Source organism: Bos indicus, chromosome 9 (genome assembly GCF_029378745.1).
Source record: "Bos indicus isolate NIAB-ARS_2022 breed Sahiwal x Tharparkar chromosome 9, NIAB-ARS_B.indTharparkar_mat_pri_1.0, whole genome shotgun sequence".
Taxonomy (NCBI): domain Eukaryota; kingdom Metazoa; phylum Chordata; class Mammalia; order Artiodactyla; family Bovidae; genus Bos; species Bos indicus.
This window is the reverse complement of record NC_091768.1, coordinates 90112032-90136056: the sequence shown is the minus strand read 5'-3', so window position 1 is coordinate 90136056 and position 24025 is coordinate 90112032. Positions and strand designations below refer to the sequence as shown.

Sequence of the window (24025 nt, the reverse complement as noted above, 5' to 3'; positions counted from 1 at the left end):
TTAGAAGGGGAGTGGAGAAGGGGATGACAGAGATTGAGATGGTTGGATGACATTACTGACAGAATGGACAGGAGTTTGAGTAAGCTCCGGGAGTTGGTGATGGACAGGGAGGCCTGGTGTGCTGCTGTCCATGGGGTCGCAAAGAGTCAGACACGACTGAGCGACTGAACTGAACTGAACTGAGAGTAGATCCTCAAAGTTCTCATCACAAGTAACTAAATGTGGCTGCAGATGTTAATTAGAGTGGACTATGGTGATCGTTTTGCAGTACATACATATATAAAATCCTTATGTTGTACACTTAAAACTAACATAATGTTAAAAGTAAATTATATCTCAAAAAGTTTATTCTCTAAAAAAATTAATTAAACAATTCTGGAATTGTTTATCTAGTAAGATAAGAATCTAAATTCATGTTTTTAACAACTTATTGTTCATCTATATTAATTCATTAAAAATTCTGTTTTTTTCTTTGTGATCATACCCCTTTTGTGTTACACATTATTAGATAAAACAAGGTTGTGTCTCTAAAATAGTTTATAAAGAATGATTTTTTTCCCCATTTTTTAAAGAATGATCTTGATTGAGTTAAAATACCAAATAAATAGGAAACAGTCACAGGCTATTCAATAAATAAACTGAATCAAAATTGACATCAGTTTAATTTTATTTCATAATCAACTAAATATTTCAAATAAAATAATTACATTAAGAAAAAGCCTCCAGTTTTTGTTTTAATTTCATGTTTTATGCATTGCACATTTACAACATACTCATTTTGATTATTTCATAACTTGGTGAGGGAAGAGGTAATAATTCTTTCAGATGGTTAAATACACCGAGGATTTCTGCTCTCATTTTCGTTATTTGAGAGAGATGAAGCAGTTTTTAGTCTCAACAAATTCTACACAAAAACCATATACTTCGCTTACCTCGCATATTAGACATTAAAAATGGCATACAAGCAAAGATAGAATTGAATGGCATCACTGACTCTATGGACATGATTTCCAGCAAACTCCAGGAGATAGTGAGGGACAGGGAGGCCTGGTATGCTGTAGTCCATGGGGTCCCACAGACTTGGACACAACTTAGCGACTGAACAGCAACAAGCACAGATCTCTTAAAATTTTATGTGGCTATAACTAAGTTTTTATAAAAAAAAAAAACTTACAACAAATTTGCTATCTTTTGAGCTTTTTTTCTCTTTCCTTCCTTCCTTCCTCTGTCCCTCCCTTCCCTCCTCCTTCCTCCTTTCAGGTATATTGCATTAGAAAGCATCTATTTATAGACATTTACTATAGACATCATTAAGTATAACTGTCCTTGAGGAACAGTGCAAAATGTAAGCTAAAAAAAAAAAATAAAGAAAATACTATACAGAATCTTTTATTGTGTAAATATCTATTACAGTATTGAGTCATATTCAGACACCATTAGCTGGGACTGCTGCATTGCAGAAACTATCATGAGATCATTTTTCTTCACAGAAAATCCCAGTGTTCAGAGAAGAAATAGCAACATAAGCTAAATATTCACTATATCAGAAACAAACTCCAGGTCTTTTGAGTAATAATTCTGGGAACTCATGTCCTTAAATGAAAAAGACCAGCCAGTCATCTCTGGCCACTGAAGCTCTCCCTTTAAAAGGGTGGCTTCTTGTGGAGATGGACTCCTTAAATAATTGTCTGCACCAAAGACCGGTTGGCACAGTTTCATCTGTACAAAGACTCTTCACAGAAGCTGAGGTTCCATAGAGAAGTAAATAAAAGATGATGACTGATGGGTCCATCCAGGAAGGAAGATTCTTCGTGGCTGTAACATCTAATTTGGATAAACAGACTTTCTCTCTACTAGCCCTCCTTTATTTGTCTTTGAAGTTACAGAAAATCCTTAGGTAACAAGCTTTCCCCATTGCTAGATTTAAATGTAAGAAACAAAGTTTATCCCTTAAGAAAAATGTAAACTCGGTACTAGAGTTTGTTTTTAGATCAAATGAATTGGATTTGCTATTGTTTTTATAACAATACAATGAAAACAGTAAAGAAAGGTCAAATCATCAAGTGAGTAAATCCAAGGATTTTGCCTCAGTGAAGAGGATAACTATTCTTGGGAAAAGAACAAAAGGAGTTGGGGGAAAAATAAGTGTCAGAATTGCACTATTCTGTAACACTCACTGAGTTCAGCTTCCTTTGCTTGATTTCCTCACTTGTCACAAATGAGTGAAATCAAGGACCTTTAGAATCTCCTATGTTCCATCATTTTATGTCCATAAAATCACTAAAAATCCAAGATTGTCAAATGATTCACTTGTCTTTCTAAAGAAAGTTAAATTAAAATCCCTTAAGACAGGAATTTTTTTAAGTTACACAGTAATTTTTCCCACCTTTATAGTCACATTGGACATTGAGTGAAGATTGTAAACCACAAAAATCCAAAGTTTTTGTTTTAGTCTAAAAGACATATATACTGTATCAGTTGATTCTTAGCCAAGAATCACTATCTTTCAAAATTCCCATGTTGAATACAAAATACATAAATATATAACTATTTGGAAAAATATTATTTTTTCGTGTGAGACAAAAAAAAAAAAAGGAAATCTGTTTTACATTGTGATGTCCAAATTGTGTGTGCATATTTCAGCTTGGAAACTCATTAGGCATTTGGGCCATGTCCTCAAAATTCTGTTTTGCCTATTTGTAATTTCCCTTCAATACAAAACAAGAAAAGAAAAACAAAAACAGAAGCACCCTACTCAGGAGTCCGAGAAAGCCTTTATGATGGACTCATAGGCAGGTGGGGGTGGTGTTGAAACGCCAAGCCGAAGACTGTTACTGGACCAGTGGAAATCCGGACGGCCCAGGCTGTGGGAAGTGTTGATGCTGGAGGAGGTAGTGGATGAAGGGAAAGTCACCAACTGACTCTCAGTTTCCACAGGAAGTGGTGGGCATTGCAGAAAGGGGTGGAAAGTTGAGCCCCTGAAGCTTGATTTTCTTGGAAAGGAATTGGCTTGTTCCAGGGAAGCTTGTCGCTGGAAAGTGAGGCTTGCCAAGCTGAGGTTGCTTCGACGTTCACAGCCACTGTGGCGGTAAAATCCATTTCTGTTGAGGCCGTGGGTATATGAAGATCTGGATCGCCGGCTTGAACTCCACTGCGAGATGGGGGCGCTGGCCCTTCTTCGAGACAGACAGACAGACAAAGCCCAAATAAATCCTCCGATTACAAGTACCGTTGCCACGGATACCGTGAAGGACATTATCACATCCTCTAAAACAAAGAAAACAAATAGGTAATATGATTTACAGATAGGTGTTCAACTAAATATACAGGCAAAATGCAAATGAGGACTATGGAATATTTGATTAACTTAGATTTTGCATTTGGGAGATAGAAGATGGTGTTGGGTGGGTATAAATAAATGAAGCCGATAGGCTTCCATTTATCAAAGAAAAACAATAAAGGATGTAAAATGACATCTTTTTAGCTGTAGCATTCCACATTGCTTACAATATTTTATTATCTTTAAGAAATTAGTAATTAAAAAGTCTCATATTTTGAAAAAAGTCTCTTCTTTATTTAGCTCATAAATTTTTATAGTTGCAAATATAATCCAAAGATTACTTCCTTTTGAATTACAGTAGTAACCAATGTGCCAAAAATCGATAAAGAATTTCATAGTCACATTGACTTTGTCTTTTCCTCTGTCTGCTTTCAAATCCCCCACCAGTGTATCCCACCCTGAAGGCTGCATGATGCCTCACATCCGTTCTCATTCTGAGACAGGAAGTGCTGGGCTAGAACCATCTGGGGGGCTGACTGATTTATGTCTTATTTCCAGAACTCCTGGACTGTCACCTTTATCTTTGACTCATTGATGACATGAGCTATACAGACTGCTGAGCTCTTTCTTGGTCCCCAAGCAGGTTCATGCTCTTATCGTGCCCTTGTGATCACGAAATTCCTATCCCCTGAACCTCCATAGAATCTCTGCTATATACCAGTATCCTCCAATTCACAGAACTTGTCCAGATTTCCTGTTGTAAGGAGGGAAAAATGCCTTTCCCAGATACCTTATTGCTTCTTTTTGTGAACTAAAAACATATTCTTGAATAAAACTGGGTAGCAGAGCCCTGCATTAACTGGAAAGACATGCTGAATATTAGAAGACCCCTCCACCCTTATCATCCACCACACACAGACACACACACCCATGATCTAACCCACAACCCATATTGATTTTCACACTATCCTAAAATCTGTTGTTCTCACGCAAATTCCATACATTTCAGTATATTTTCCCCTGATACTTGGATATAATTTTAGAATTTTCTATTTGGAAAACTCAGTATGTGCTGAATTTTAAATACAGTCAACCTACCAACTGAGTATGGTTCATGAAAAAAGACCAGCAGAAAATCCATCAAGCTGACCCCAGCCCAAGTTGCCCACCCACAGAATTGTGAGCTCAGTAAATGGGGTGGATTGTTACACAGAAAAAGCTAATTGATTCAGGGTTCCAAAATCAGTTCTATTCCTAACATTCTGTGTGATTTTTATAAAAATTTATTTAGACTCACTTATTTTATTACTTTCTTCAAATGAAGGAGTTAGATTTTATGATAACTAAAGTTCTCTCCAGTTTGTTAATATGGTCTATGACAGTATGCACCAAATCTATAATATAGAAATAACAAAACAAGCCCATATTAATAATTAAAAAAGGATATTCATTGTTCCTTAATTTTTGGATCTATTTTAGCATCTTTCTATCTTATATTGTCATGTTTTTCTCCTGTAGAAAGACCATATTTGTTATGTCCAATGTTTACAGTTATCACAAATGCTTGTATCAAAATGTCTAAAGCAACTCTTTATGTCAAATCTAGGCAATGAATTCTTTATAACAGGAAGATGACTTCTGAAATACAAGATGATTTATGACAGATCTTCTAGACTCAGGATTGTTCTTCAAAATTGTCTCTCGTCTAATATTGAGTCATGGCCTTAAAGTGAAATCTCTTGAGAATGGAGTTTTATAGAGTTAGGCTTTATCTGGAAAAAGCAATAAGCACAGTCAGAACCTAAAATTAGCTTTATTAATAATACAGTGAAATTCCAAATTAACTTGTAACTATCAGTGCCCCCAAATATTTGGAACTCAAAAAGGGAATTATAGAAAATCTGGGCTGCCAACACAAAAAGGCCATGTAAATCAGGATTTTCCAAAGTTTCTTCTGAAAAACAATAGAGGACAACAAGATGACCAAATAAAAATATACAAAACCATGCCTTCAGCATAATTAGAAGACAACAAATATCCAAACTTCAATTTATCTAAAAAATAAATGATGGAAACTAGAAATCAATAAATTATCTCCTATACTTCCACCACGTTGTCATGGAGAAGAAGGGCAATTCTGGAAATACTATAAAAATAAAATGAAAAGGTATTTTGGTCCATGAGCATGCTGACCAGGAAAGGGACTTATAGGAATGGGAAGAGGAAGTCTTGGAAAGTAATCCTTGCCGTGAGGAAGAGTCCTATCACAAAAGGATCACGCATTTTATGATTCTACTCACAGGAAATGTCCAGAAGACACAAACTACATAGAAAGAAAGTAGATTGGTGATGGTCTAAGGCGAGGGGGTAAGTGGAAGGGAATGGGAGGGACCTCTAAGTAGGGACAGGGTTTCTTTTTGAAGGACAGAAGTGAAGGTGAAAGTTGCTCAGCTGTGTCCAACTCTTTGAGACCCCATGGACTACACAGTCCATGGAATTCTCCAGGTCAGAATTCTGGAGTGGGTAGCCTTTTGCTTCTCCAAGGGATCTTCCCAACCCAGGGATCGAACCCAGGTCTCCTGCATTGTAGGCAGATTCTTTACCAACTGAGCCACAGAGGAAGCCTAAGAATACTGGAGTGGGCAGCCTAGCCCTTCTCCATCAGGGAAGCGCTTTTTTGAAGGATAAAATCTTCTTAAATCTGATGCTGTGGTGGTCACACAACTCCTATAACAAAACCATTTAATTGTATGCTCTAATTGACTATATCTCAATAAAGTTGTTTAAAAAAAAGAAAGAAAAAGGTGCTTTTTGGAAACCACACAATGAAGGAGGAAGGAGGCAAGACTGAAGGGAAACTGGAGGATCCTTCAAAACAAAAGAAAATTTAAAACAAAGGACATGCAATTCCTCCCAACTCCACTCTCTAAAAATTAAAGTCAACCAGCAAAAAGCAACCAACCAAACACACACACACATGCACACATGCACACACAGTCAACCAGTAAAAACACCACATTTTGCTACCCTGAGGGAAGGATGAACCTAGAATGACTCTCAGGCTCTGGTGTGGGCAAATGGGGGTGGACAGGTGCTTACTAGCACCGTTTGTCCAAATAGGGAAGTAATGTGAGACTGCAGAACTGGGGCTGGAACTGATAGTAGGAAGATGTTGAGTTTGCATGTCCCTGGAGTGTGTATTAGGGAATTCAGGGTTAAATAAATATGGAGTTTAAAAGGATGCAAAATTTGGAATCTTCATGCTGCAAGAGAGTTCAACTATCCAAGGAACGCACTTCTACTAAAAGAAACAAATGTGTTTATAGAAGAGAGTTGAGAACAAACTTCCAGGAAAACCAGAATTTAACAGGTGGCGGAGGTCAACACCGGGGAAACACAGAAGGGCTAATTAGGATGGCCCACAGAGATAAGAAAGGTTACTAGCACTGAATCAAAGTGAGAAGAGACTTTTAGGGAGAAGTGATTAGCAACCAGGAGCCCCAGAGAAATTTATCAATTCATTTGTTCACGTATAAAGCACCCACTAGATACCAAGTACTGCTAAGTACAGAGAGAGCTGGGAAGAAAATAGTCTGTAGCAGAGTTAACATTCTAGAAGACTTAAAGTAAGAAAAAGGCCCTTTAGATGGGACAGTGAGTGGGTCATTGGCCACTTTACACACAGTAGGTTGGGGGTCAGATGATGGAAGGCCCTGAGTACTTCTCCAAGAAGTTCAACCTCTTCCCTGTGGGCAAAGAAGAGGCTTGAGCAGTTACCCATAGGAAGGATAAAGATGGAGCTGGTGTTGATATCTGCCGTAGACTGAAAACAAATAAGCAGGGAGGAGAGGGAAACAGTGATTCGAACATACAACAACAATGGCTTAATCTGGGAAGCTATAGTAAGAATAAGAAAGAATCTGATCGTGGGAGTCTCAAAGTGAAAAGAATATAAAAATTATTCCATAGTATCATACCATCTAATGTCCTAGAGATAAGACATTGAGCAGCATAATGGTGATAAACTGAGGCTTAGAAGCTCTTGCTCCTAAAATCTAAATAATAATGTTATTTTATAGTAGTAATTTGATAATCAGATCAAATTTTAATGTTTTAGAAATTCTATCATCTGCTTACTTTATATTTACTTGCCTTTGCCATTTTATGCAACAGTAGTTTATCAGAGAATAGATTTACTAGATAAAATTTTAATTTGTATTATAATCATTACATCTTTCCTTGAAGTTTTGTGTTGTTTATAATAGCTATCTAAATTCTGGATTTCACTGAAAAATGTTTTAATTGTTCTTGTAAGAGTACTAAGTAAAAATCATAAACTACTCAAATACTTCATAAAACCCAGTCCTTTGTCTTCTTCCAAATAAGTATGTGAATCCAGAAATTTTACTAAATTCGGTTCTTTTGTTAAGAAAAATACCTAATTTTACTATATTTCAGTGAGGTTTAGCAATCTTTGTTTTTGTGAGGTGTATTGCACATCATTTGAATAATTTATTGTGCATTATTAAGTGGTCAGTTGTCTCTGGAAGAGTTTATGCATTAAGTAGTTTATGCTCCAGAGGATCCATAAGTGGATTACCATGATAAACACTTCAATCAAAGACTATGAATAAAGTCACTCAGAAATTCTGTCCTTCTATTTAGAATAGATGAATGAGAGATATACTATGATTCATTTTAATGTTATTGTGTCTTTGAGTAGAAAAATAATGCATTAAGTTGAGACTTAGTTGGTAAACTGTAAGCTCCTTCTAAATATGAACTTCTATCATTCTAAGTTAGAAAGGTTTCACTAAAACTAAGATTAAGAAAATTTTGATGTTGGAATGAATACAGTTTACAAAATGCAACCCTATTTTTATTTCATTATTTTGGTAAACAGTAATATGCATTTCTAATTTGATTAATTTAATATAGGGTCTTGGACACTATTAAGTCTATTACATCCCTTAATTGTCAAACAACCTCAATTAGGGAAAAGCTCTTTATCTTTGGTGTGTTGTAAGAAAATATTAATCTGAAATGAAAAATTTGAAATGCATAAGATTGTATTGATTTAATGCCAGATTTGGTAGCCAGTTACAGATAAAAATACTTGGAGGAAATGTGGTAAAGCAGTGTTATGTATTCTGCAATTACATTTCTGAATCAACAACCTCCACTGGAGAATTTTAAATATCAACAACTTCAGATATAGAATCAGAGATACAATGTTTCAACTAAAACGAACTCTTGCCTCAGCTCAAACTCTTAGTTTTTTTATATTGAAACAGAGTCGTGCTTTCGAATTGTGGTGCTGAAGAAGACTCTTGAGAGTCCCTTGGACAGCAAGGAGATCAAACCACTCAATCCTAAAGGAAATCAACCCTGAATATTCATTGGAAGGACTGATGCTTAAGCTGAAGCTCCAATAAATACTTTGGCCACCTGACATGAACAGCCAACTCACTGGAAAAGACCCTGATGCTGGGAAAGACTGAGGACAGGAGAAGGGAGTGACAAAGGATGAGATGGTTGGATGGCTTCACCAACTAAATGGACACGAGTTTGAGCAGATCTTGGGAGATGGTGAAGGACAGGGAAATCTGGTGTGCTGCAGTTCATGGGGTCACAAAGAGTCAGACATGACTTAGCAACTGAACAAGAAGATTTATGCTATAGATGTGTGTGTCTGTTAGTCGCTCAGCCGTGTCCGATTTTGTGATCCCATGGACTATAGCCCACCAGACTCCTCTGTCCATGGGCTTCTCCAGGCAAGAATACTGGAGTGACTTCACATATCCTCCTCCAGGGGATCTTCCCAACCCAGGGATTAAACCCAGGTCTCCCACATTGCAAGCAAATTCTTTACCATCTGAGCCACCCACTGCACATAAATAAAATATTTATTTTATTTTAATAATTGAATATTGACAACCAACACCAGTCAGGGGACTGTTGCAGTCACTTAGGTATGACATAAAGTGAGAAAATAAATATTAAAGTCTGCAAAGTATTGGGTTGGCCAAAAAGTTCATTTGAGTTTTTCCATAAGATATTACAGAAAACCCAAGCAAACTTTTTGACCAAGCATGCTCTTGCTTTAGGGTCTAAACCTGTGTAACCACTAGAGTCTGACGGAGGATTCTGAATATCTCAGTATATAAGCATGTATAATAGATGAGATTAGACATACTTACTTTATTTCCACTAAATGAAGCTAAAATCTTAAAATCCCATAAAAGCATTTAAAGTTTACAAGAGTTCCTTTACATCGTCTCCGTGCATATGCCCTGTGAGCCCTTCCACCACAGCCTCTTCAGACAACGTGTTCTAAAAGATTAATCTATAGCCAAAATTAGCATAAACTTCATTTCAAGAAGAAATTAGAAACTTTGAAAATGTAAAATCAAGGGGAAACAATTTTACATCAAGTAACAACAATTATAATGCAACTAAAAAGAACAAATGATTGCTTTAAAAATGACAGATCTCCCTTTAAAGGAAAAAAGGAACAAACTCTAACATTAGTAAAGCATGGCATATAACTTAAGTGTTATCCTATTTTATAACTTATGTCTATATACCTACTAAGGGGCTGGCACATTGGTCCTCAAAGAACGACAGCTATTATTACTAATGGATGTATAGCTTTCCTGTGTCATTTGACTCTTCCTAGCCTAATAATAATGGTCACGATAGTGCCTTTCAATTCTAAGATTCTAATATTGAATCTGGTTTTCGATAAATCTAATCCGTACCTAAAATTCTGGCCACTACTATCAAAATTTAGTAAACGTCACCACCTAGTGGCCTTGAGTTGAATTGTTCTAATATCTGAAAAGTGATTTTATCTTTGACAATAAAAACATTGATCAATTCACAAAATCCTTTGCAATCTTAAGAATCATTAAGCTTAGCTATTAGACTGCTAGTAGACTCTGCTGTTCTTGGTACCCTAGAGAATATAGCAGGATTGTTCAGACAATAAGATTTTGGCAAAAATTGTTAATTTAAACAACAGCAAGCATTTCCTATGTGTATCTCATCTCCCAGAAAATCCTATTGGGTCTATTGTCAGAACATATCCAGAATTCAGCTTCTCATTATCTGCTCTGCTACCTTCCTGATCCAAGTCACCATCATCTGTGACTTGGACCATTACTATAGCCTTCTCTCTGGTTCCTGCTTCTCTCCTTGCTCAGTTCTCAGTACAGTAGCCAGAGTGAGCCTTCTAAAGTGTTAGTCAAATCACATCACTCTTTTGCTCTAAACTATTCATTTCTCCCAGAGTATAATAAAATGTAAACTCTCCCAAATCACCTTGAAGTTCCACCTTGATCTGTTCCCTGTCATCTGTCCTCCTTCCTACTCTTCCACTGGCTCATTCATCTCCATCCACACTGCCCTCTTTGCCATTCCTTAAACACATCATCTGTGCTCCTGATTTAGAGCCTTGTGCAAATTGTAACCTATTCCTGAAACTCTACTCAGCTGTTTACACGGGTGACTTCAGGTCTTCACCCACATGTCACCTTCTCATTGAGAGCTACCCTAACCACCCTATTTAAGGGTCATCCTGTCCCACCTCTGATGTCTAACTGCCCCCGTTGGTTTTCTTTTTTTCTTTCTAAGTTACTAGAAACTAGACTAACGGGATTGTGAGACAAATGAAAAATCTGGGAGATTTGGAAATAGATTTGGTCAAAAGAATAAAGCATAAGTCATACTATGAATATAATTATTCAACAGTACTGTTAGAGTAGTAGGTAAGTTAAACTATGTTCAAAAGGAACAGGGTAGACCAACAGTTAACCCTTGAATAACACAGGTTTGAACTGCACAGGTCAATATACATGGATATTTTTTCAATGAATACATACTAGTGATTTCCTCTGGGGATGATGTAAACAGGGTTGACTAAGAAGTGTCATTATCATTAGGGAACTTTTCAGGTTGGAGATAATGTTCTATATCTTTACTGGGCTTTGGGTTACTCAGGTGTGTATGTCTTTATCAAAATTCAGCAAATATTCAGTTATGATCCGTGCACTTCATTTTTTGATCATTTACACATTTTATTGATGTACATTTGACTTTCAAAGAAAAAAAATAAAAATATTAAATTCTTGTTAATACTATAAATGCTAAATTAACTAGGGGGAAGCATACTGATATCTTCAATTTTCTTGGAAATATAAACTAAGATTGGTTGATAAAATGAATATTATAAAAATGTTAATAGTATCATCTAGGAGTAGGTATATGGATATTCACTGCAAAATTCTTCAATTTTTTTCTGTATATTTCTTTCATAATAAATATTAGAAAAGTATATGAGAGAAGGTCATAAACAACTTTAAGGCAACACATTTAGAAATTTAATTCAAATGGGAAAATTCCTACAAGACACAAACTGCCCTAAAGTAATCAAATGATCAGTAGGAAATCTGAATTATCCAATATTGTTAAACACATTGACTTTTCACTTAAAACCTTCTTATTAAAAATACTACAGATAATTACACTGGTGAATTCTTTCAAACATTTAAACAATAAACAATGCCACGCTTACACAACTTTTTCCAAATAATAGAACTTTTTCACTTCCTAACCTGTTTTAGGAAACCTGCCTAACATTGATACCAGAATCTGACAAGGCTATTGTAAGAAAAGACTACTATAAGCAAATTTCTATCATTAACATAAATGCAGAAGTTCTAAAGTCAGGAACCTATTAAAAAATTACATTCTTCTAGGCTCTGCCTCATCCTACTGAGCCAATCTCTGAGCATGGAGTTCAGTGAGAGATGAATCATGAAACTTCTGTCTGTGGAACTGAGATACAGCAGTTTTAAAGACAAGAATTTATAAACCCTTGTCAATCAAACTTCCTAGGTAACTGATATAAAGCAAGTAATTATTAGGCTGTTAATATGAAATGTTGCATAGATGTCCAAGAGTTTTTAAAATACAAATTAAAAATACACATTTGAAACATAGTATTTGTTTACTATTTGGGAAGAGGGAATATAAAGAACATTGTTGGGGAGCATGCCCAGCCCATAAGCTTTCTCCCTCCTCAACCTCTCTGGAAACAACCTTCTTCCATCTCCTGGGGTAGATCCCTAAGTGACATATTTTTCTCAGGTTATGAAATAAAGTTTTCAGCTATTAACCAAGGTTTGCTGCCCTTGACAGCACTTGATTGCCCAAGAAATCAATTAACAATCCTCCATCTCTTCAGTTATCTTGGAGAGGATTAGGGCTGTTATCAAAGATGCACAGAAAAAAAAGAAAAAAACTGGTGCTCAGAATTACTAACAGGATTATTAAATACTTAGAATAGAAGATAGCCTTGAAAACAAATTGTTTTGCTCCAATCAGTAGACATTGTAAAAGACACAAGAGTGTTTTGGGTTTTCTGTTTGTTTGTTGCAATTTCAAAATACTGAGCGCCTAAAAGACTGAAGAACATACCTTTCATCTATTTCTGCTTTATTGACTATGCCAAAGCCTTTGACTGTGTGGATCACAATAAACTGTGGACAATTCTTCAAGAGATGGGAATACCAGGCCACCTGACCTGCCTCTTGAGAAATTTGCATGCAGGTCAGGAAGCAACAGTTAGAACTGGACATGGAACAACAGACTGGTTCCAAATAGGAAAAGGAGTTCGTCAAGGCTGTATATTGTCACCCTGCTTATTTAACTTGTATGCAGAGTACATCATGAAATACGCTGGACTGGAAGAAACACAAGCTGGAATCAAGATTGCTGGGAGAAATGTCAATCACCTCAGATATGCAGATGACACCACCCTTATGGCAGAAAGTGAAGAGGAACTAAAAAGCCTCTTGATGAAAGTGAAAGTGGAGAGTGAAAAAGTGGGCTTAAAGCTCAACATTCAGAAAACGAAGATCATGGCATCCGGTCCCATCACTTCATGGGAAATAGATGGGGAAACGGTGGAAACAGTGTCAGACTTTATTTTTCTGGGCTCCAAAATCACTGCAGATGGTGACTGCAGCCATGAAATTAAAAGACGCTTACTCCTTGGAAGGAAAGTTATGACCAACCTAGATAGCATATTCAAAAGCAGAGACATTACTTTGCCAACAAAGGTCCGTCTAGTCAAGGCTATGGTTTTTCCTGTGGTCATGTATGGATGTGAGAGTTGGACTGTGAAGAAGGCTGAGAGCCGAAGAATTGATGCTTTTGAAGTGTGGTGTTGGAGAAGACTCTTGAGAGTCCCTTGGATTGCAAGGAGATCCAACCAGTCCATTCTGAAGGAGATCAGCCCTGGGATTTCTTTGGAAGGAATGATGCTAAAGCTGAAACTCCAGTCCTTTGGCCACCTCATGCGAAGAGTTGACTCATTGGAAAAGACTCTGATGCTGGGAGGGACTGGGGGCAAGAGGAGAAGGGGACGACAGAGGATGAGATGGCTGGATGGCATCACTGACTGGATGGATGTGAGTCTCAGTGAACTCCGGGAGTTGGTGATGGACAGGGAGGCCTGGCGTGCTGCGATTCATGGGGTCGCAAAGAGTCGGACACGACTGATCTGATCTGATAATGAACAGTGCTGGAAAAATAAACTGTGGTCCATGAGTCATGCCCAGGTCAACTTGGGCTGCTGTTTAAATACCACAGACTGGGTGGCTTCAACAACAGACATTTATTTCTCACAGTTCTGGGAACCAGGATGCCCAGCATCCAAGTGCCAGCATGACCAGGTTCTGGTGAGAGCCCACACCCTCATCTCAGTGCTAGCACACACATGGGAAAGAACAGTTATCTCTTTCTCCTCTTATAAAGCCATTAACCCCATCATGGGGGACCCACCTTCTAATTTGATCCCAATTACGCCTCAAAGGCCTTATCTCCAAATAACATTGCATTAGGGGGTTAAGGATTCAACACTGAATGGGGGAGGGGACTTAAATATTCAACCCCAACAAGTAAATTTTCAGAAGCAGTGTGAAGAGGAGAAGTTTTGGAGACCGAAAAAGGGCTATGCATACATGTGACCAGTGAGAGTCCTGAATAAGGGGCCATTACTCCATTTCTGCCTGTGAATGAGCTACAGATTCATTTAGGGAATCCCAGAGAAATTGGTATCCATTTTCAACTTCTTGGGATCCAGATCGGAAAGATGATAAACCCCTCTGAGAAACTCTCGGTCCCTGAAAAGCAGAGTAGGGATGAGGAAGTATTGACTTAGTATATCCAGATCTAAGGGTCTTATATACAGCCCAAATGCCCTCAGGTCCAAGGTTACAGGAGAGCATTCAACATTGTTCTATGCCAGCTGAGACAGATGGAAAAGAGCCAATAGACCAGAAAGGAAAAATCGTGCCATTAGCAAATGTTGCACAGATCATCAGATTTTATGGTAATAATCTTCAGCAGTAAAGGCAAGAAAAAAGGGCAATGCCCCTAAAGCAGATGAGAAATATACATCAGTAGAGTCAACAGAGACCAGAACTTGACCAAGAACCAATAGCCCTCTCGTTCCAACACACTCGGTAGTGTAGAGTTCCCAGTCCTGTCTCATCCCCTTCCCAGCTGTAGAGGAAAGTAAAGGGGGAAGTGGGGAAGCTTGAAGTAGCTAAATTAAAAATAATTAGGTTAAATCAGATCTCCTGCATTACAGAAAGATTCTTTACTTCTGAGCCACTAGGGAATGTCAAGGTTAATCAGGTCTCTGTACATGGAATTCTCCAGGCAAACTTTTACAGTATACTATAATACTGGAGTGGGTAGCCATTCCCTTCTCCCGGCTAAACTTTTACAGTAACAGCCAAAACTACACAAATCTCTTTCAAGTCATTCAGTTCTCTGCAAACTCGGCTTGCGTATTTTTAACTTCTGTATATTTGCTGATAAGATTTTTTCCTGAATTTCCTGAAATTCTCCAACCATGCCATATTTATCTCACAAACACTAGGCACATTGTCTAATATATAAAGAGTGGTCAGTCAGTGCTTCTGAGTAAACTAATGAACTGGATAGATAAACAGATGAAAGAATGATTTAATAAGATACTGTAAGAAATATGAATGACTACAATGTTCTTCCTAGAATTGTCTCCCTATGTGAAACTTGTCTGATTTATAGAAACAGGTAAGGCCTCACTTTTTTTTTCTAAAAAGGATTTAGGGATCAGGTGGTTCAGACAGCAAAGAATCTGCCTGCAATGCAGAAGACCTGGATTCAATCCCTGGGTCAGGAAGATCCCCTGGAGAAGGGAATGGCTACCCACTCTAGTATTCTTGCCATGGTAAGAGGAGTCTGGCAGACTATAGTCCATGGCATCACAAAGAGTTGGACACAACTTAGGGACTAACACTTTCATTTTTCTAACTCATTCATTGCCATTTTACTGAATATCATCTTGTGTTATTCCATAGCAATATAGACATATGTTGTATACATATGTTTGCATATGTATGAGCACATAATCTCCTCCAAAAGTGTAATCTTCTTTAGGACAGATATAGATTTGATGAAGATTAAATCAGGTGAATAAAGGCAAATTCCTAAACCCATAAATTCTCTAATTTTTCACAATCCTAGCCAAAACCGCACATGGTAAGGCAAGAAGTATAACCAAATAGTCTTATTTAGAACTATAAATACGAAAAGACTAACCAAGTTTAATGACACTTGTCTACAATTTCATTAAAGCAGAGTGCAGCAAACTTTAACAGGTTATGTTGCCTGTTGCTTTCATTGGTACTGTTTATAGGGAAGGGAAATGCATCAAAGAAGGCAAAAGTGGGAAATGCAAGTCTTCAGCTGTGTTGTCAGGCCAATTTTATCAATCGCCTTTGCATTAATTACTGTCATGTTTGTACAACATTTAGTAAATTTTATAGGTGATTATCAATAAAATGTAAACTATCATTATTGGTAATAACCTGGTATCTTTATCGAATTTTTCAATATTCTTTAAAGTAAACCAGGGAAATTACATCTGGAAAGCAATTTTTTATGCAGCCTTAGCATAAGTCTGGGAAATTTGTATGGTTTGATGTATAAGTTTTGCTTTTCTAAACTGTTCTTTCCCTATCTTCTGAATTCAAAATGCGAAAAAGCATTTTGGAAGCAATAGACAATGCATTGCACTGCACTTTACAGGATTTTCAAATAACATTTTTTGTGGAGACAGTGGACACGATAGATATCAATTTAGACAGAAAAGGGAGATAAAAATTTTAAAGGTCAACATTTATATTTTAGAAAATGTTTACATTTCATAGATCCACATTTTTGCATTTTACACTTAATATATATATATATATATTTTTTACCCCAGAAGAAATAATGGGATCTTCTATATATTTTCCCCACATCATCAAACATTATAATATTATATCTGCATAACATATCTGTTTAGCTTGGTTAATGCTTATCAATGTAACACTCCCTTTCCTGGTTTTCATTATATCCATCTATTTTCCATTGTATTCACCAAGTAAGATAAAGAAACACTCAGAACTATCTTTGGAACAATAAGTTTGAATTCTTTCTCAAGCATAGATTTCTATACTAAAAAAGTATTATCGTAAGATTGGCAAATTGCCTCTAAATATTTTGTTTTTCACTGGGGTCATTTTATGATTATGCTCCACGTTTTAATCAGTGGATAATTATTTTTTCCCTTAAACATTTACATAGTCTTGAAAATTTGACTTTGATCTGAAAAAAACATTGATTTGGTAATTTTGCAGGAAGAATTACTTTTCAATAATTTATATATCATTTTTGCAATGATGAATTTAGTGTAAACACATTCTCACTATTTTTTAGCATCTGTTTGGTACATTCACTTTCTCTATAAAGGAGGACAGCAAACTGTATTGTAAGAAACCCATATTACTAACACTCTCACAATTCAGACTTGTCTTTTGGTGTAAAGTACAATAACATTACCAAAAGCATTCTTTACAATATGCAAGTATAATTTACTTTCTTTTTCTTAATTCTTTGAGAATTACAATAGGATAACTACGAATATCTCTCATTTTCAGACATGAAATGAACATAAATGTTGATGGTAAAAAGAGAATTCATTCCCTCCATGAAAGTTTCTGTGATGGTGGAAAACCAGGTAGGTGGTTAGGGGCAGGCAGCACCCCTGCCCATCTTTCACCTGAGAGCTCCCCAAACATACTTTGGAATCACAGCAGAAAGTGTTAAATAGTTCACGTGGGGAAGTGATCTCTTCACGAACTCCATTATCTCCTTTAAATTTTTTTTCTGGATTTAACCCGACTTCTCCCTTTATTTTTTAAATTTCCCTAAACCCAAGTACCTGCAACAATTTCATGTCTCAGCCCTTCTTCCCTGAGTCTGCAGCCTTGGAAGACATGGATCTTACCTCAGCTCCGTTCTGTTGCTGCTGATTGACTAGAAGTTGTGTCTGAACCCAGCCAAAAACTACTTTTGTACTGTTCCCTTTTTCCCTGTGATAAACTTTCTTTATGGCTGGATGGCATCACTGACTCGATGGACGTGAGTCTGAGTGAACTCCGGGAGTTGGTGATGGACAGGGAGGCCTGGCGTGCTGCGATTCATGGGGTTGCAAAGAGTCGGACACGACTGAGTGACTGAACTGAACTGAACTGAACTGAAGCTTTCTTTATAATGTTATTTGTGATGTTATTTCCATTTAACTTGTTCTGTTACAGTTTTTCCCTCTAATTTCATAATATGATTTTTTTTTATTTGATCATGTCATCACATTCCTTCAGTACATTTATTATTTAGATTCACTTTGGAAATTAAAGAGTATAACACTGACAAGGTAAGTTAAAATTAATCTCTGTAGAAATTCTTAGTTTCATTAAATAAGATACATAATCTGTATAAACATAAGACAAAACAATTTTCCAACAAAATCCACATTAGTATTTTCCAAACAGCAATGACTTTCATTTTTTTTCATTTTATTCTTATTTTCTAATTATCATTTCCTATTATTTTTTTATTATTTTGTAACACCAGCCAAAATCTTGTTGCCCAGATCCTACTTGAATGATTTCACAGCCCACATTACAGACATTTTACATGAACAAATCTTTTTGTACTAAATCTATGAAAACATTAGGTTGTCAATTTAGAGTAAGCAAAATGGCTCAGGGATTTCCAAGGTTTTAATCACCTCTAGGCAGTACATTTCTCCACATTCTAATTTTAAATTAAAAACAGCTAAAGAAAATCTTACCCCAAAAGTTTTCTGGCCATGGGCTCCCTAAACTTGTTGTGTTATTAGCCATAATATCCACAAAGAAGAGAAGAGAGAAGAAAAGCCAGTGTGTCCAGAAGAACTTTGAATCTGTGTCTTTGTAGTTCGGCAGGAGAAAAATAATTTTCACACAACCTCTCATATACTTGTGTTTGCATGAAAGGAAATAAATGTTTCATGTTTCCTGCTTTTATACTCAAATTAGCAACTGTTTTTCTTATCTTGGAATTCCACACAGTTCCTGAGACACAAAACAATTTCCTTCTCGTCATTTCCTCAGCTCAGTTGCTAAGTACCCACCTTTCCCCCACCTCCAAACTGCTTTGGGGACATGAGACTCCTTTTCTGTCCTTTCCTCATCTCCTACTGACATGTGGAGGATGATTTTAAACTCTCAGCTACAACACTTTGGGTTAAATTTGTGTTGAATAAAGAAATAGACTGAAAAAAAATAAGACTGCCTTCCAATGTTTAAACACTATAATATAGTTTAAAAACTATATTTATATAGTAAGTTGGGAGTGGGGGGAACTCTTCAGAAATCCATAGTCTGTTCCAAAGCAATTAATTTTATCCAATACCTATTTTTTATAATTCTCACTTACTAAAATTCCAATTCTTTGGCTCTATTTTGCATATTGATTTTGAAAAGAGAATTCTTTTTTTCATAAATACCTCTAAAATGTAATCTATATTTAATTTTTTAATTTAAAGTGGCGTGTAAGTATGAGAAAAAAAAAACCTTTCTATATTGATGGGCCCTATTTAAAACCAATTAGGGGAAACCTAAATGTAAACATTTAATTACAACGGAATGTTAAGCATTACTTTGTGAGGAGTACGAGGATAACTATGTTTTTCTTCATGATGAAGTGATGACTTTGGTACTGTGTATGACGGTATGAAAATAATTGTACCAATTGGAGAAAGAATAAGACAGAAAGCAACATCAACAAAGAGAGGAGTTATGACAACACTGTGGCTATTCTGGATATCACTATCCAGAAAGTGGGTAAGTGGGCTTTGAGAAAGAATTACATGAGACATCTCAGGAAACATAAGTTAGTTAAAATTTGTTCAAGAGTCTTCGCAAGTTTTACTACTTAGACTGGGTTCTCTGAGCATTGGGAAGGCATTGGAAGAAGGAATAACAGTGCCATACCACTTATAACCACTAAACTGTTAAGAATCTGGTTTCCTCCATCTTTGATCAACTCTAGCATTAACTCTTGTATAATTCTCATTCATCCCAATTGTCATCACAATATGATTTAGTGTGAAGCAATAATCATCTTCATGAAAACTGTCATATATTCCTAAGTAGCTCTAGGAAAATCTGAAAAACCATAATATGAAGTTGATCCCATATAAATTTTTACAGTCCTGATTCTCTAAAATTAGGTTGTTTCTGCTCATCAAAACCAGTACAATATTGTAAAGTAATTAACCTCTGATTAAAATAAATAAATTTATATTTAAAAAAAAAGAAAAGTAACTAGAAAAAAATTTTTTATATATTTGCATCAGTTTTAAATGCATTTGAAATTAAAATATAGCCACCTAAAGGAGAATAATGGAATGTTATAGAAAATTTAGAGACTCCACTGTGCAAATATGAAAAGTCATCATCTCTATAATATTCTTGCTAAGGTTTATTTCCATATAATTGAATAAGTAAGATACTCATCTTTTTGCTTAGGAAAAACAAAAAAAAAGGGACTCACATTTTAATAGTTACCTTTACTTTTCAATATTTTTGACAGAATTTATAAAAACATAAAATTAAAAAATTATTTCTGGAAAAACATAATCAGGATGAAAATATGTTGAAATACTTCTGAATTCTAAATTCTTATGGGATTTGTCAATCGTTAGTTTTTTAAAGTATTTATTTATTTGATCTCTAGTTACAGCATGCAAACTCTTAATTGTGACATGTGTGATCTACTTCCCTGACCAGGGATTGAACCCAGGTCCCCCTGCATTGGGAGCATGTAGGCTTAGCCTTAGCCACTGGACCAGCAGGGAAGTCCCTTCATTATTTTTAAGTGCACATGTTGTATTATAGGCTACCTGATTCAATACACACTAATTACAAACATGGATATATTTTTGTAAAGAGTTATATAGACTGCATTTGATCTAAAACAACAAACCAGATGAGTGGAGTAGATGAGTCTGGTTTGGTGGAAATGCCTTCTGTGCGGAAGCTGGGCTCACTCCATCTCAAGGCTGGGATACAGTTTGAGACTTCCTTTCATTGTTTCATGTTTAATTATCTAGATTTTCTCCCAGTTTTCACTTTTGCAGATGTTCAGAAGCCAGTCAAAACTCTGAAGGAAAAAAAAAAAACTCTGAAGAAATTTATTTTCTAGCACTTTATGACCTAGGAATATTTTTCTTTTCTGTAAACAGATGTGTGTAACTTTTGCTCTTATCTGTGCATATAATTTGCCTCGTAAAAGATTCATATTTTTCTTGGCAGAGATCTACAGAAGTGAGTATTTATGTCTATGCCATTTTCAAATATCATGGCTTGTAATGACAAAACAGGAAATTGTTTTTTATCTATAAAAAAATTGTTAAGTCTTTTCTTCTACTGTTCGTTATTTCATAAGATCGGTCTTTAGATCTGGATTCCCCAGTAGTCGTACAACACATTTGGAAGCTTGTTCTTCCTTACAGAGGTGGCTGAGACTGTAAAGAATGTGCCTGTAATGCAAGAGATGCAGGAGACACAGATTTGATTCCTGGGTGAGGATGATCCCCTGGAGAAGGAAATGGCACCCCACTCCAGTATTCTTGCCTGGAGAATTCCTTGGACAGAGGAGCCTGGTGGGCTACAGTCCATGGGGTTGCAAAGAGTCAGACATGACTGAGCATACACACTTATTATGTTGTATATGTATACACACATACAATGTTATTAAGAGCACAACAGGCTTAATAACAGGCTCATATTAAATATTTGTTTAATAAGGGAATGAAATAATTCCAAGGAATCCGAAGATGAAAGTGTTACTAAACCAGGCTTGTCTGATGTGCAGCAAGCCAAATGCACAGCAAGGTTTTTTTCAAGAGGCAGCCAAGCAAGTAGATGGGAAAACAAAGTTCAAATCCACCTCCCCAAAGGTGAGGGGCTTGGGATATTTACAGGCAGAGTACAGAGTAGTCAGAGGTTCAGGGGAAGGTGACTGAAGGCAGGAAAAAGTGAAGTAATTGCTGCTCTCTACAAGTCTATCTACATTACCTAGGATGCAACATGTTCAGAAAATAGCAGCATTAATGTAACCCGAGGGTGGAGTTTTTGGCCCTCTGACGTTATCCATTGGACATTTACATAGGTCCAGTTGAATGGTGAGTGGTCTAGATTAACTTGAGCTGGGCTAGAACTAGTTCCAAGTTGCTGAAAAACAACTTAGGCAATCAGTATTCTAGCCCACACATTAGAGGTGTTATCTATCTGGGACAGTTAAAGGCCTCTTGTGACATACTCTCTAAGAAGCTGTGTGAAGCTGGACGGTATACAGTTTGCAAGAACAATTAAGGTGAGCTTGGTTAGTGAAGGCAGGTTATAATTTACTGTTTATTAGACAAGCAAGTTATAGTTTAATGAATCTAATCCTCAGTTTCAAAAGTATTTTGGACATCCCAGTGGAAACCAGAAACAATGAAATAATATCTTCAAGAGATATTTCAAGAGAAAAAATAACCTGTGTACCCAAGCAACTGATATACTGTGAACCCATTTTTCAAAGATAGAATTAAACTACAGATAGTTTAAAACAGAAATTAAGTGGTTTTATTATTCTAAGAATTACCAAAGAATAAAGATCAGAAAGAAAGAAAATCATTCTAGACAGCAAATTTGATATAAAAACTGGCAAATATGTGGGTCAACCCAAATGTTTATATTATGAAAATAATAACAATAAGTTCTAAATTATTGAATTATTGGGATTAAAATCAAGACAGAACTAAAAGTCTGTAGGAAAATACAGTCTCTAAGTAAAAGGTACAAAATGAGCTAAAATATTCAGATGACTCACTTGTCCAAAAAAGGGATAAAGATATTGATGACATAGTATAAAGAAAAGAAAGAAACTCTTTTTAACTTTAAATGTAGTATGAACTAAGAAAAATTCAGTTAGAATTATGAAGAAATACTAAAGCACACCCTTTATAATTCCTTTAAAACATTCCCTTTAGAAACAAGATGAATCGGATCGCTATCAATATCTGCATTCAACATTGGACTGCACAGACTTGCCAATACCATAAGAAAAGGAAATAAATATATGATGTAAGAGAATTGGAAAGATAGAAATGAAACTATATTTTTATATAGATTGTATGATTGTCTACATTACCACAAACTAAAAAACTAAAACTACAAAAGACAAGTTATTAATAGCAACAAAATGCAGAAAAGAAAAACAATTGTGAAAAATTTATATGAAAAATGATAGCATTTATTGAAGGATGTGAAGGAAAACTTTTAAAATGTGATGATACAACATATTCATAGATAGAGTAATCAATACTGAAAAGATGTTAATTTTCAACATACATGTATTTTTCAGACATGTTTTTTAATTCCTTAAAAATTCCTAAGGGCATTCTTTAATAAATATGGCAAATTTATTCTAAAATATATATGAAGGACCAAAGGGCTAAAAACAGCCAAGACGCTTAAGAAGAAAAATTAGCTTAGGGGACATATAAAGATATTATGATAGACTTCCTCTGTGGTCCAGTGCTTAAGATTACCTTCCTCCTCCTTCTGCATTACAGGAGTTGCGGGTTTGATCTCTGGTCAGGGAAATCAGATCCCACGTGCCATGGGGTGTGACCAGAATTTTAAATAAATAAATAATAGCTAATATTTTTTTAAAAGATACTGTGGCTCATTATAATGTGCTGTATTCAGTACAGTAAAATTTTGATTTCAGGGTAGAATGTTGTTGTGGTTGTTTAGTAGCTCAGTCGTGTCAGGGTCTTTTCTAATGAGTCGGTTCTTCACATCAGGTGGCCTAAGTACTGGAGCTTCAGCTTCAGCATCAGCCCTTCCAATGAATATTCAGGACTGATTTCCTTTAGGATGGACTGGTTGGATCTCCTTGTAGTCCAAGGGACTCTCAAGAGTCTTCTCCAACACCACAGTTGAAAAGCATCAGTTCTTCAGTGTTCAGCCTTTCTTATGGTCCAACTCTCACATCCGTGCAGGAGTAGAATAGCAAACCAATTATGCAGAATAGAGAATTCAGAAATGGATCCTTGATGGATGACAGATCTTGGATCGACACAATCATTGTTAATATTGAAGGTCTTACAACCTAGACATATTTTAATAATAAAACTAATTTAACATGGCATGACTTGCTTTTATTGCAATAATACAGACTCCTGCAATTATCAGTGTTCATTCTTGAGCAATGCCCTCATTCAAAAACTCATTCTAAAACTTTTAGGATTGATGGCAAAAATTT

At 36.0% G+C, this 24025-nt stretch overlaps 1 protein-coding gene across 1 annotated transcript; it reads right to left on the bottom strand.

Annotated features, from left to right (window-relative positions):
• Positions 1 to 625: 625 nt before the first annotated feature.
• MYCT1 (MYC target 1) lies at positions 626 to 18694 on the bottom strand. Its single transcript, XM_019967609.2, is given in 3 exon segments — positions 626 to 3267; positions 18516 to 18592; positions 18594 to 18694. Coding segments are annotated over 3 exon segments (690 nt in total). The 3' UTR covers positions 626 to 2755.
• Positions 18695 to 24025: the final 5331 nt, after the last annotated feature.